This window comes from Chiloscyllium plagiosum, unplaced genomic scaffold, assembly GCF_037043375.1.
Source record: "Chiloscyllium plagiosum isolate Xiang-an unplaced genomic scaffold, Cpla_swu_hap1 HiC_scaffold_4, whole genome shotgun sequence".
In the NCBI taxonomy this organism is placed as follows: domain Eukaryota; kingdom Metazoa; phylum Chordata; class Chondrichthyes; order Orectolobiformes; family Hemiscylliidae; genus Chiloscyllium; species Chiloscyllium plagiosum.
This window is the reverse complement of record NW_028270142.1, coordinates 99,088,142-99,101,209: the sequence shown is the minus strand read 5'-3', so window position 1 is coordinate 99,101,209 and position 13,068 is coordinate 99,088,142. Positions and strand designations below refer to the sequence as shown.

Below are 13,068 nucleotides of genomic sequence, written 5' to 3'. Positions count from 1 at the left end.
TCAGCTAAAAATCAGCAACTGATGAGGGATAGAGATCAACTGCAGATATGTAGAGAAATAGCAGATGGAGTTTAATCTATGTATGTGTGAGGTTCTGCACTTTGGGAGACCAAATATTAAGGAAAAGTATACAGTTAATGGCAGAATCCTGAACAGCGTTGATGAACAGAGAAATCTTGGGATTCAAGTCCAAAGTTCTCTGAAAGTGGCCATGCAAGTAGATAGGGTAGTAACGAAAGCATATTTTGCACATTCTGGAAGAATCTGCATGGGTTTCCTCTTGGTGCTTTGGTTTCCTCCCACAGTACGAAGATGTGCAGGTTAGGTGGATTGATCATGCTAAATTGCCCACTGTGTCTAGGGATGTGAAGACTAGCCATGGGAAACGCAACATGACAGGGATGAAGTGGGTCTGGTTGGGATGATCTTTGGAGGGTCGGTGTGGACTTAGTGGGCTGAATGGCCAGCACTTGCACACTGTAGGGATTCTATGATGCTGTGAATATCTCACGAAAAATTCACCAAATTGTTATTATAGGGATAAACTGATTCTTGTTATACAATCAAGTGGATATTGCCCAAACAACACTGTGAATGATTTTGTAGAGTCATAGAAAATGCACAGCATGGAAAAAACCCTTCCGTCCAACTCATCCATGCTAACCAGATGTCCTACATTAATCTTGTCACATTTGCCAGCACATGGCTCATATCCCTCTAAACCCTTACTATTCATATACCTATCCTGATGCCTTTTAAATGTAGTAATTGTATCAGCCTCCACCACTTCCTCTGGCAGCTCATTCCATACATTTACCACCCTCTGTGTGAAAAAGTTGCTCCTTGGGTCCCTTTTAAATTTTTCCCCCTCTCACCCTAAACCTATGCCCTCTAGTTCTGGACTCTCCCACCCCAGGGAAAAAAAAACTTGTCTATTTACTATATCCATGCCCCTCATGATTTTATAAACTTCTATAAGGTCACCCTTCAAACTCATAGTTGATCTAGTTTTTTTAAATTATGTATTGTATTTTGCTCAATGGAAATGAGGAAGGGTTTTTTTGCACCTATAGTTAGTTATCCTGACATGGTGGCCTCTCTTTTGTACTTTTGCAGTTCTTTAGTGTGGGTACTTCTGCACTTTAATTATGTAAAATGCCAACTTAAGTAATTAAGTGCTTATAATGTGTTATGAACATCTGAGAGAATGAGGAAGGCATGATGTAAAAGCAATGTTTTTTTTTTATCCTTCTTGTTTCTAGAAATACTGTTGTGCTAACCAACAACTTTCATTCCAAAATTTTCCCGTAATTTAAGCAAAGTTTCAACTACTAAAAAATATTTGTGTTCTCCAGGTACCTGAGATGTTATTATTGGGCTGTCCGCTCTTTGATCACTATTGGTGGTATTTCCGAACCAGTCACCCTCTTTGAAATAATCTTTCAGGGGTGCAATTATTTGATAGGTGTCTTTGTTTTCTCCAGCTTACTTGGTCAGGTAAATGGACACACCTCAAAATGAATCACTGTTCACTACAGTGAATTCATTGTATCACTTATCAGTTATGGATTAGGATAAAGAATGAAAGTGACAACTAAAGGAAAGATTTGAAGCTAATGATCCCCTACTCAAATACTATGAAGTAATTTCTTTTCAAAACTTTATTGCACTATATTAGAAAACTTTGTTTCAGAAGTTTGACATGAGGCAGAATTGTTTTCCAACAAACTAATGTGCCTTTGAACTTACATTAATCCATAAGGAGTGTATCACATAGCAAAATTACAATGGATTCTCAATGTTGAATTGATATATTCAACAAAATTAAAAGACTGTTTTTAGTTGGAAGGGGTATCTCACCCAAAATATGTTAGTAAACGTCTCAGCTAGTTGACAGATAAAAGAACAGAGCAGAAATAGGATGAGAACAATTTCTTCCGTTTTTTTTATAATCTATGACACATTTTCTGAAATGGTGTTGAAATGGAGTCAACAAAACTTTCAAAAAGAAAGTGAATATATAAATAAAACAAAAACATTTGCAAGGTGGCATGGAAGGACAGAACTGGGCAACTAATATTAAAGAGCTGTTACATGCAGAATGGGCCAATTGACCTCCTTCAGTTCTGTATGTTTCTCAGTGCAAAGACCTCACAGGAGGTTAAATGGTAAGATAGGAGCCACATAGTCTTGGAGATAGTATATTGGCATGAATAGAGAAGTAGCAAATATGCAGGAAACAGCGAGTTGGGATAGGGGGTACTTTTTCAGGCTTGTAACCTATAACCAGCGGAGTTCCACAGGGATCAGTTTTGGTACTGCAACTGTTAACAATATATATTAATGACTTGGAAGAAGGAAGCAAATATATTGTAGCCAAATTTGCAAACAACACAATAAGAAGTAGAAAGGTACGTTGCAAGAGGAATATAGACGGTTAACAGAGAGATATTGATAGGTCAAGTCAGTGACCAATAAGTTGACAAATGGAATATAATCTGGAAAAATGTGAAGTTTTTCATTTTGCAGCAATAACAAATGAGCAGAATATTATTGAAGTGGAGAAAAATTGCAGAAAGCTGCAATACAAAGTCACGTGAATATACTTCTACAAGAAACAGGTGCAAACAGGTGCAGCTGATAATCAGGAAGGCTAATGGAATGTTGGACTATATTTCAAGGATGTTGGACGATAAGAGTAGGGAAGTCTTACTGCGACTATACAAGGTGCTGGTTGAGACCACATCTGGAGTACTGAGAGCAGTTTAGTCCCTTTACTTAAGGAAAGGTATTTCATTAGAGGCAGTTCAGAGAAGGTACACTAAGATGATGCCTGTTTTGGAGGGATTGCCTTATGAGCGCAGGCTAAACAGGTTTGGATTCTACTCACCGAAGTTTAGAAGAATGAGAGGTGATCTTATTGAAACATGTAGGATTCTTCAAGGGTTTGGTAGGGTAAATGCTGAAAGCATGTTTCACCTCATAGGGAAGTCGAGAACCAGAGGGCATGGTCTCAGAGAAAAGGGGTGCCAATTTCAGACTGAGATCCGAAGAAATGTCTTCACTCAGAGGGTTGAGAGTCTTTGGAATTTTTTGCCACAGAGAGCTGATGGGGGAGAGATTTTTGATCATGAGGGAAATCTAGGGTCATTAGGCTTGAAGAATGTTGGATCAGCCATGATCCTATTGGATGATGGAGCAAGCTCTTGGGGTTATTTCTATTTCTATTTCTTATGGTCTTATAACTTTAAGGGCTTATGATCTTAAATTTTTCCTATCTTTGACACATTTTGCCGCATTCCATCCAAATCCAAATTCATGTTAAAAGTCAGCCCTGCAATATAATCCACTATAAAGTAGACTTGTTGGACTCCTCACACCTGCAAAGTTCAATTATACTTTTCTAAAGTGAACCTTCTTGTTTGATGTACAGAACTGGGAAGAAAGTGTTTATTCTGTATTTTCCTTTTCAAACAATCATTTGATTATTCTTTTAACCATAGGTAAATTATCTGATTTAATTGCTTGAGTAAATCATCCAAATTTATCAAAGTGATTTCAATTTCAGGAAGAACTGATGGCTAGTTTTGATGGCCTTACATAAGCAAATGCTTAGCATTTATTGAAAATGTGGCCATCAGAACATTTTTCCACATTTCCATAATAGAGATAGCATGTGATATCAATCCCACCACACTACCCCACAGTCACCCCTCCATCCACTGATCAGTGTGAGCAATAAAAATTAAAATAGAGAGAGAGACACTGAACAGGTAACATCCATTTTCCAACATTGCTCAAAGTCAAAATTACCCTATTGCGTGTGGGCTGAAAAATACAAAACATTTGCTTTTAACAATATTGACTTACAAGTTCACATAGACAGAGTAAACAATATAGTCATTATTAAGTAGTCTCTGAGATCTTCTGTTAAAGAGTAAACTGGGCTATCCTGACAACAGAGAATGTAGCAAGCTCACCATAGCAATTAATGGAAATGTTTGATGAATTGCTTTTTTTTCCCCATTTTCAGATGCGCGATATCATTGGCAAAGCCACTACGGAATTTAGTTATTACCAAAGTTCAATTGACAACACAATGAATTACATGAATGCATATTCAGTTTCAAAATGTGTGCAAAATCGTGTGCGTAAGTGGTATGAATACACTTGGGAATCACAAGGCCTGCTGGGTATGTAAACTAAGCTTACCCCTTGCTTGTTTTTGGAAATTTCTCTGGTAACTTCTTCTACATTAAAAATGAACTCTATTTCCTTCAGCATCATCTGAGCTATTGGAAAATTTGCCAGTAAAGATGCAACTATCAATTGCTATTGATCAAAACTATGCAATAGTCAGCAAAGTTGACCTGTTTAAGGTATGTGTATTTAATCAAGTAAGCTATTGACAATGTGCTTTGAAATTCACCAGTGTTATTTTTAAGAACTGTTTTACATGTTTGCTTTAGTTTCCTTGCTGTGTCTTTTTAACATATTTCTTAACTCTGTTAAAATAATAGAGTATACAAAAGTTTGATGCAAACATTTTAACAAGTCTGTTAAAAATCAGAATTTGTATATGACAGGTACCTCTAAAGCTAATATGTTTCAAGAGACAGAACCTTGGCAACTGTGACTGATGAGTCAGTTGGCATTGGTGACACAGTTGAGAAAATAGAGAGAGAAATTAGATTTGCAGTGTTAAAAACGACTGATTCTCCAACCAAATTTTGATCTGTGAGACGTAAAAGACCCTTAATCCTGACTGTCTTCTGTGTGTTAACCAGCCACAAGCCATTCTAATAAATTACCCCCAATACCATGATCTTGTGCAATAACTTCAATGTGGCATCATATGAAATACCTACTGGAAAGTAAATGCACTCCATCTACCTGTTCCCATTTATCAATTCTGCTTGTACATCCTCAAAGAACTCTAGCAAATTTGTCAATCATGATTTCCCTTGCACAAATCCATGTTGACCCTGTTTGATTGTGATAAACTTTTCTAAATTTTCTACCATTTAATCCATAATAATAGATAGATTATGACAGATGTTAAATAAACTTGCTTATAGTTTTCTGTATCACATTAACAGTTTTCCAATCCACTGCAACCCTTCCAGAGTCCAGTGAGTTCCGGAATATTTCAACCAATGCTTCTACTATCTCTCCAGCCACTTGCTTTAAAACTCTGGGATGCAGACCATTAGGCCCTGGTGATTTGTCTGCCTTAAGACCCATTACATTGTCCCTCATGATAGAGACTGATATAAGATTATTTTGTCACATTAACACCTTGGCTTATCTGATATCTTTAGGGTGTTTATAGGATCCTGCTACATGAAGGTTGAAGCAAAATATTGGTTAAAATTATCTGCCATTTCCCTGTTTCCCATTATCAATTCCCCAGTTACATCCATAGGTCCTATGCTTATATTAGCTCCTGTTTTTCTTTTTATATTCATATAGACACTTGCAGTCTGTTTTTATATATCTTGCCAATTTATGTTTATAATCAATTTTATCTTTTGTTATTAGCTTTTTAGTCACCACTGTTAAGTCCTAAAAAAAACACAATCCTTTGACCTTGATTTTAATTGATCTCCTGGGATAAACTAGGAATGAGTAATTTTATGTGTCACCTATCCCCACTGGGGTGATATTAGGCAATGAAGAAGGTAAAAAGGGAATGAAGAACCTACCCAATCTATTCCCACTAACCAATTGCAATTTTATAGTTTTACCTTCCCCACGATGCCAGGTTTCTCCTTAAACATGAAGATCCATCTCTGATAGCCATTATCATGGCATGAATCACAGAATTATAGAACGGTGATCAAGATGATGATGATCATGAAAGGTTTGTGCTCGAAACATTGACTCTCCTGCTCCTTGGATGCTACCTGACCCGCTTTTCCAATGCCACACTTTTCAACTCCTATATTTTATGGTCTTGTATCACTCCCTCTGTTTTATGCTATATACTACTAGCAAAGCCACAGACATGCATGCTTTCTAAATTGCACTCTCCACCTGTCCTGCCAACTTCAATGATCTGTGTTCATATGTACCCAGGTTCCTCTGCTCCTGCAACATCTTTAGAATTGTAGCCCCTGTTTTATATTGTTTTTCAATGTTCTTCTTCCCAAATTGTGTCACCATACACTCCTCTGCATTAATCCAGATCCACCACCTATTAATACACTCCACCAACTTAGTAATATCCTTTTAGAGTTTTCCGTACAGTTTACAATTCTTCCAAGGTTCATATCAATTGAAAACTTTAAAATTGTCCCCTGCACTCTAAATCCAGATCATTAATATATAACAGGCAAAGCAAGGGCTCCAAAATCAATCCTTGGAAACTCCACTATAAACTTTCTTCCTGTCCAAAATAATATCCATTGGCCATTGGTCTTGCTTACCTGTCACTTAGTCAATTTAATTTGAGATGTGGGCAGAGAAACAGAGCAGTCCATCAAACCAACCCTGTCAAAAACATTAGCAAGGCTCTCAATTGTTCATTAATCATTAATTACATTGTTTAATATCCCTTAAGGATCACAAACAGTGCACAGAATCCCACAATAACCTTTAATCTTCTCTCAAACTGATTATCTCTTCCACCCGATTTATCCACATAGCTTTGTTCCACATCTTTAGTGCTGGTCTCCAGTAACCTCCACTTCATCATCCAGACAGCCGCTCACAAACAGTTAGTTGGGTAAGTAGTATCCAGTTGAAGTCTAGCTACTAAGATCAACTGAGCATCCTGGACAGACATGCAGTTCACGTTGCTGTGCATAAATTTGGAAAACACAAGTTCACGTGGATAGTAACGGAAGTAAAGACAAATCACAGCATTAAGTTAATACAAAGACATGTGAAAGCCTAAATGGAAAGAAATAATGGAACACAAAAAAGTTAGAAAATCAATGCCTATTATGCAAAAAACTTTTCACTTAAAGATGCCTTGCATTTAAACTAATTCCTACTTGTCGCTAATCCCATTAGCAACAATAAATGAGCAATACATCTGGTACTTGTTGTGGTTCTGTTCGCCGAGCTGGGAATTTGTGTTGTAGACGTTTCGTCCCCTGTCTAGGTGACATCCTCAGTGCTTGGGAGCCTTCTATGAAGCGCTTCTGTGATGTTTCCTCCGGCATTTATAGTGGTTTATCTCTGCCAATTCCGGATGTCAGTTCCAGCTGTCCACTGCAGTGGCTGACAACCAGAAGCAGCAGATTCAAACCACTATAAATGCTGGAGGAAACATCATAGAAGCGTTTCACAGGAGGCTCCCAAGCACTGAGGATGTCACCTAGACAGAGGACGAAACGTCTGCAACACAAATTCTCAGCTCAGCGAACAGAACCACAACAACGAGCACCCGATCTACAAATCTTCTCACAAACTTTGAACATCTGGTACTATACTGACGTAGGAGTAAGAAAGGTGTATTTCAATTGCATTGAAAGGTGTTACGATGTCTCTAATCTTCTGATTCAACCAATGAAGCTCTACCCTAGCTCCACACCATTTCAGATTGTATTATTATCTACAAACCAGGAAGCAACATAATGAGTTATGTGGCAAGGTTAGTTAAGGTACTGTCCTGGATTTGACTCCTGTGGCGACTGTTGGGTTTAAAATGTTGTGATGAAAACATGAGTTTTTCACCCATAGGCTAAATCAGGGGCTAATTAAGGGCCACCTAGGGGCCTGATCCTGTCACGTGGGAAGTCCTTGCCATGTGGTTAGACCAGCTATGTCCTGGCAGCCTGCACTTGGGGTAAAGGAGGGGAGCCCTCCTAGTCAGGCACCCTGTGTTTTCTGAAGGGTTCAGCTGGTGGAAAGTGTTCTCCATGCTCTACGAAGGTACCATGTGACAAGCCAGCAGCTCTCAAAGTAGAGCATTTTTATTCCAAAATAGCAAGCACCAGATTGAGCTTACATGGCAAACAGGCATTCAAGCTCCCAGGAATGACTGAAGTGGCATTACAAGAATGCACATAATTTGATGGAAATTAACTATGACTCAGAGATCCCCATTAAGATGGTTACCGTGAGAAAAAGAATAAAAATCTATTTGCACAACAAAATTATTTTAATTATTATTATTAAGTTGACTGCAAGACAGATTAATGAGACTGAGTTCAGTAAGCTCTACTCTGCTTCTAAAATTGCACAGCACTTATGTGAGTAGCAAAGTATTCTATTACCAACATGAACAATTATCACTTCAAAGGCCAACAAAAAAATTGAAAATATAATTCCTTTTTCTGAAACCCATACTCAGTTTACTGTTAATGGTATGCTGCAGAGAAATTAACTTACACCCTGCCGTGAAATGATCAAACTCAATGCATAGGTTCTTAATGAAATATGCATCAGCCTCCAGCTGTACATGAGCATTTATTGTGGACGGTTAGATTTGGAGAGCAATTATAAGAAACATGGTAACCTCGGCTGTATCTTCTTCTATTCAAGACTGACTTTGTGCTTTTGCCAAGAGAATCATTACAAATAATATGCTCTGCACTGTATCCTATCTAAAATATTTTAAACATGCATGTTTTGTACTTTGGTGAAATTAATACAGACAGTACACTTGTTTCATCTGGACAAGATCTAGATTCAGTGGACTCAGGCCATTGTTTCAGGGTTTGAAAGCCTGCCAAAGTCCAGAAGTCAAAGAAACAGGGTGACAGTTTTCATGTAACTAACACACTGTTTAACTCAACTCTAAAATTAGCACCTGACTTCCTGGTTTCCCAAGTAAATACAGAATGAAAAGAAGGATTTATGTTTCAAAGTCACCAACAGGGGTTATAGAATCATAGAATCCCTACAGTGTGGAAGCAGGCCATCGAGTCTACACCGACCCTCTGAAGCCATCCTAACGAGACCCAAGCCATCCCTGCAACCCTGCATTTCCCATGGTTAATCCACCTAGCCTGAACATCCCTGGACACTATGGGAAATTTAGCGCAGCCAATCCACCTAACCTGCACATCTTTGGACTGTGGGAGGAAACCGGAGCACCCAGAGGAAACCCATGCAGGTACAAGGAGAACATGCAAACTCCACACAGACAGTTGCCTGAGGAGTTAGAATGACTACATTTCAGATGGATTCCAGAAATTTCAGAACTCCTGCAGTGGGATTTCCTGGCGATCAGATAATTTATTTCTAACAACCACAACCATCCTCCTTTACCGTTGGTATGAATCTAACTAGCTGTTTCCCATTGATTCCAATTCTACCAGAATGCCTCGCTGCCACACTCAGTGAAATCATGCCTTGTTTCCCAGCTTGGTGTGTCTCACCTCAGCTCTGGAATTTAGTTACTTTGGTGATTTTTGGACCAAGGCTAGAATGAGTTCAGAAGCTGAGTGGCCCTGTCAGAATCTAGACTCAGCCTCAGTTAGTAGGTTATTGTTGTTAATGATGCCTACCAGCACTGTTTGAGTGAATACTGATGTGATGATAAATGACTAAGTTGGATTTGTCCTTTTTTTTAAATGGACTGGGTGTACATGACAATTGTTCAGATTGTTGTGTAGATGCCAGTGTTATGGACTAGATGTGGCTAACCTTGGATCACAAATCTTTGGTGCTATTGCCAGAATGTTGTCCAGGCCATGGTCTTTGCAATATCCACTGCCTTCAGCCATTTCTTGATATCACGTGAGTGAATCGAATTGGCTAAAGAATGACATCTGTGATGCTGGGAACCTTAAGAGAAAGAATCATCTACTCAAGTCTTTGCAGGATCAACCAGACTGGGTTTTGTTGGAAGTGAAAAGGATCATGTATAGTTTCAATGCCTCAACATCTGTTCGATATTTAATTGCCCACCTCCCAACCTGTACACACCATGTCCACCAAAGCCCCATCTGTTAAAACTCAACCCAAACATTCAGCTTCAAAAATTCCTGAATCAATCCAACTTCTGAATTCATGCGATACTTTGAAAGAACAGCATCAAAATGAAGGATTTGTTATAGCAACCTCCAGCTACATACATAATTCAGTAAATAAGAAATAAGCTCCATTTCCTTTGTCATTGTCGTTGTCTAAAAGCTACTAAAATACTTACCTGATTAGTCTTTAATCAATATTATATTTCCTTGCCTCTCTCTAGGAGTGTGACAAACAAATGACATATGACATGCTGCTCAAGCTAAAATCAGTTGTGTATTTGCCTGGTGATTTTGTATGTAAGAAGGTAATTTTAATTATTTTTAGGTTCATCATTGTCAAATGTGCCTAACTAAATACAGTCATACAGTTCACTCATGGATAAACATTGTTTTTCTCAGAATTAGCACTGATGTGAAATTACAAATGTATCAAGAAATGAGGCTTACAAGTCTCACTTTACAAAAATGTTTGCAAGTCGCAATTATGGAAACATAGTAATTTAATTACTTTTTAATCATGTCCTAAAAAAGTATAAAGACTGTCAGAAGCTTTCACTATTAATACAAATTATTATTGGGATGTTTAATGATATATTATTAGCAAAGTGGCTTTGAGATAAAAATTCCCAGGCAACCAAAAATAATTCAAGCATTGAAATCCTTCTTCCTATTCATTATTATTTGTAACATAGTGTTCATCTGTTTTTCCTGTCATATTACTGGTTACACTTCCAAACCTGTGTATGGAAACTGTGCTTGCCAGTCATGACTAAAATCTGAACTTTATTTTTTAATTGTTTGATTTACTGTGTTCTCTTGTGAGAGAATATTTGTTTGTTCATTTATAATTATGATAAAACTATTGTTAAAAACCAAACCACAGCTGCTTGTCTGAAAAGACTTCTGATAAATCCTTTTTTGATTCAGGGAGGGATATGTGTTATGTATCACTTCACTCATGATGGTATCACATCTTAATGAAATTTATCTAAACAAACCAAGCTTTTCCAAACAAGCTAAACAGCATTAGCCTTGGCTCAGTGAGAATACTTTTGCCCATGCATCAGAAAATTGTTAACATAAATCCCATTTCAGTGAATTGAGCAAGTAATCAAGGCTTACATTTAAGTACTAAGTTGAGGGAAGGCTACACTATTGAAGGCATATCTTTTCAGCTGAGACATTAAATAAAGCCCCTTCTTCCCTCTCAGGTGAAAGTAAAAGATTTCATGTTAATAGTCAAAAAAGAGTAGAGGAGTCTATCTAGTATCCTGGCCACACATATCTCTCTTCTAGCACTTAAATGGATGATCAGGTCATGAATTTCATTATTTGATGGAGCTGCACTCATGCAAGCAAATAGGGAACATCTGATCAAGCTTTCAGAGACAAGAGTTGAGTTACTTGCTGTAGTATTCCTAGCATCTGACCTGGTCTTGTAGGCTGTATGGCTGGTCCAGTTCAGTTTCTGATCAATGGTGAACCCTAGGATGAGGATAGTTGGGGATTCATTAATGGTAATATCATTGAATGTCAAGGGAAAATGGTTAGTTTCTCTCTTTTTAGAGATGGTCATTGTCTGGCATTTGTGTGGCATGAATGTTACTTGCCACTTCTCAGCCCAGATCTGTATATTGTCCAAGACCTGCTGTATGGAATGCTTCAGTATTTGAGGAGTCACAAATGTTGCTGAACATTGTGCAATCACCAGTGAACCTCCTCGCTTCTGACCTTATTCTGGATCGAAAATCATTGATGAAGAAGCTGAAGCTGGCTGGTCCTAGGACATTCCCCTGAGGAACTCCTGCAGAGATGTTCTGGAGATGAAATAACTCACCTCCAACAACTATAACCATCTTCTTTTGTTCCAGGTATGAGTCCAACCAATGAGATTCTGTTTGTGGGGCTAGATCAGGCCGTTCCTTGACTAGTCTGTGGAACCAATTTTGTCACGTACCCCAAGTTCTGATAACTTTGCAAGGTTAACAGATCTGGATTTGCAGTTATCGTTTCCGGTACAAATGTGTGGTCCATCAAGTTTCATTCCTTATTATTTTGCAGCTGTTTAAGTAGTTCACTAAGCCATTTGTGGCTACAACAACAAGTCAGAGGCTAGGAATCCTGCAGTGAGTAAATCACTTTCTGATTCCCCAATGCCTGTCCATGATCTATAAGGCACATGTCAGTACTTTCCACTTGCCTTGATTGTGCTGCTCTTACAATACTCAAGAAGCCAGGCATCATTCAAGACAAAGCAACCCACTTGATTGGCAATGTATCTACTAGCATCCATTCCCTCCATCGCCAGTACACCATAGCAGCAGCGAGTAACATCTACAGAATGTACTACAGAAATTAATGAGGTAAAAACAATGACTGCAGATGCTGGAAACCAGATTCTGGATCAGTGGTGCTGGAAGAGCACAGCAATTCAGGCAGCATCCGAGGACAGGCAAAATCGACGTTTCGGGCAAAAGCCCTTCCTGATGAAGGGCTTTTGCCCGAAACGTCGATTTTGCCTGTCCTCGGATGCTGCCTGAATTGCTGTGCTCTTCCAGCACCACTGATCCAGAAACAGCTACAGAAATTAATCAAGAGCCTTTAGACAGCACTTTCCAAATTCACAACCATTATCACCTGAAAGAAAAGGAGCGGCTGTTAATTAGGAATATTACCAACTGCAAGTTTCCCTCCAAACCACTTCCCACCCATATCTGGACATATATTGCCATTCCTTTACTGTTATTGGGTCCAACCCCAGAACCTCCTTCCCTAACAGCATTGTGGGTATGTGTGGACCAAATGGACTGCAGCGGTTCAAGAAGGCAGCTCACCACGACCTTCTAAAAGACAAGTAGGGATGATAAGATAATTTTCACCTCTACCAATGTGTCAAAATCACGGAGCTCCCTTCTTATGTGCACAGTGGGTCTTGATGACATGGACCACATAGACAGTAATAGTTCAAAGAAGCAGCTCAACACCACATTGTTAAGGGCACCTCGGGATGGAGAAAATATTGCTGCACTGACCAGTTGTGTTCACATACTGTGAAAGATGAATGACAAAATGATTGTGTGAGCATGACATTATATTTATGAAAATCTTTGAGTGACATATTTCAGATTTGCATTTACAA

The 13,068-nt window shown here is 38.6% G+C and overlaps 1 protein-coding gene across 2 annotated transcripts in view; it reads left to right on the top strand.

Annotated features, from left to right (window-relative positions):
* LOC122549359 (cyclic nucleotide-gated channel beta-3-like) overlaps nucleotides 1-13,068 on the top strand; it is a 106,470-nt gene that overhangs the window by 68,671 nt on the left and 24,731 nt on the right. Inside the window, exons 11-14 of one of the 2 annotated variants that reach the window (XM_043689032.2) lie at nucleotides 1,356-1,497; nucleotides 4,034-4,193; nucleotides 4,282-4,379; nucleotides 10,151-10,234. In XM_043689032.2, coding sequence (XP_043544967.2) covers nucleotides 1,356-1,497; nucleotides 4,034-4,193; nucleotides 4,282-4,379; nucleotides 10,151-10,234 — 484 coding nt within the window. The remainder of the gene's footprint in view (nucleotides 1-1,355; nucleotides 1,498-4,033; nucleotides 4,194-4,281; nucleotides 4,380-10,150; nucleotides 10,235-13,068) is intronic. The other variant, XM_087986507.1, reaches the window with a different exon arrangement.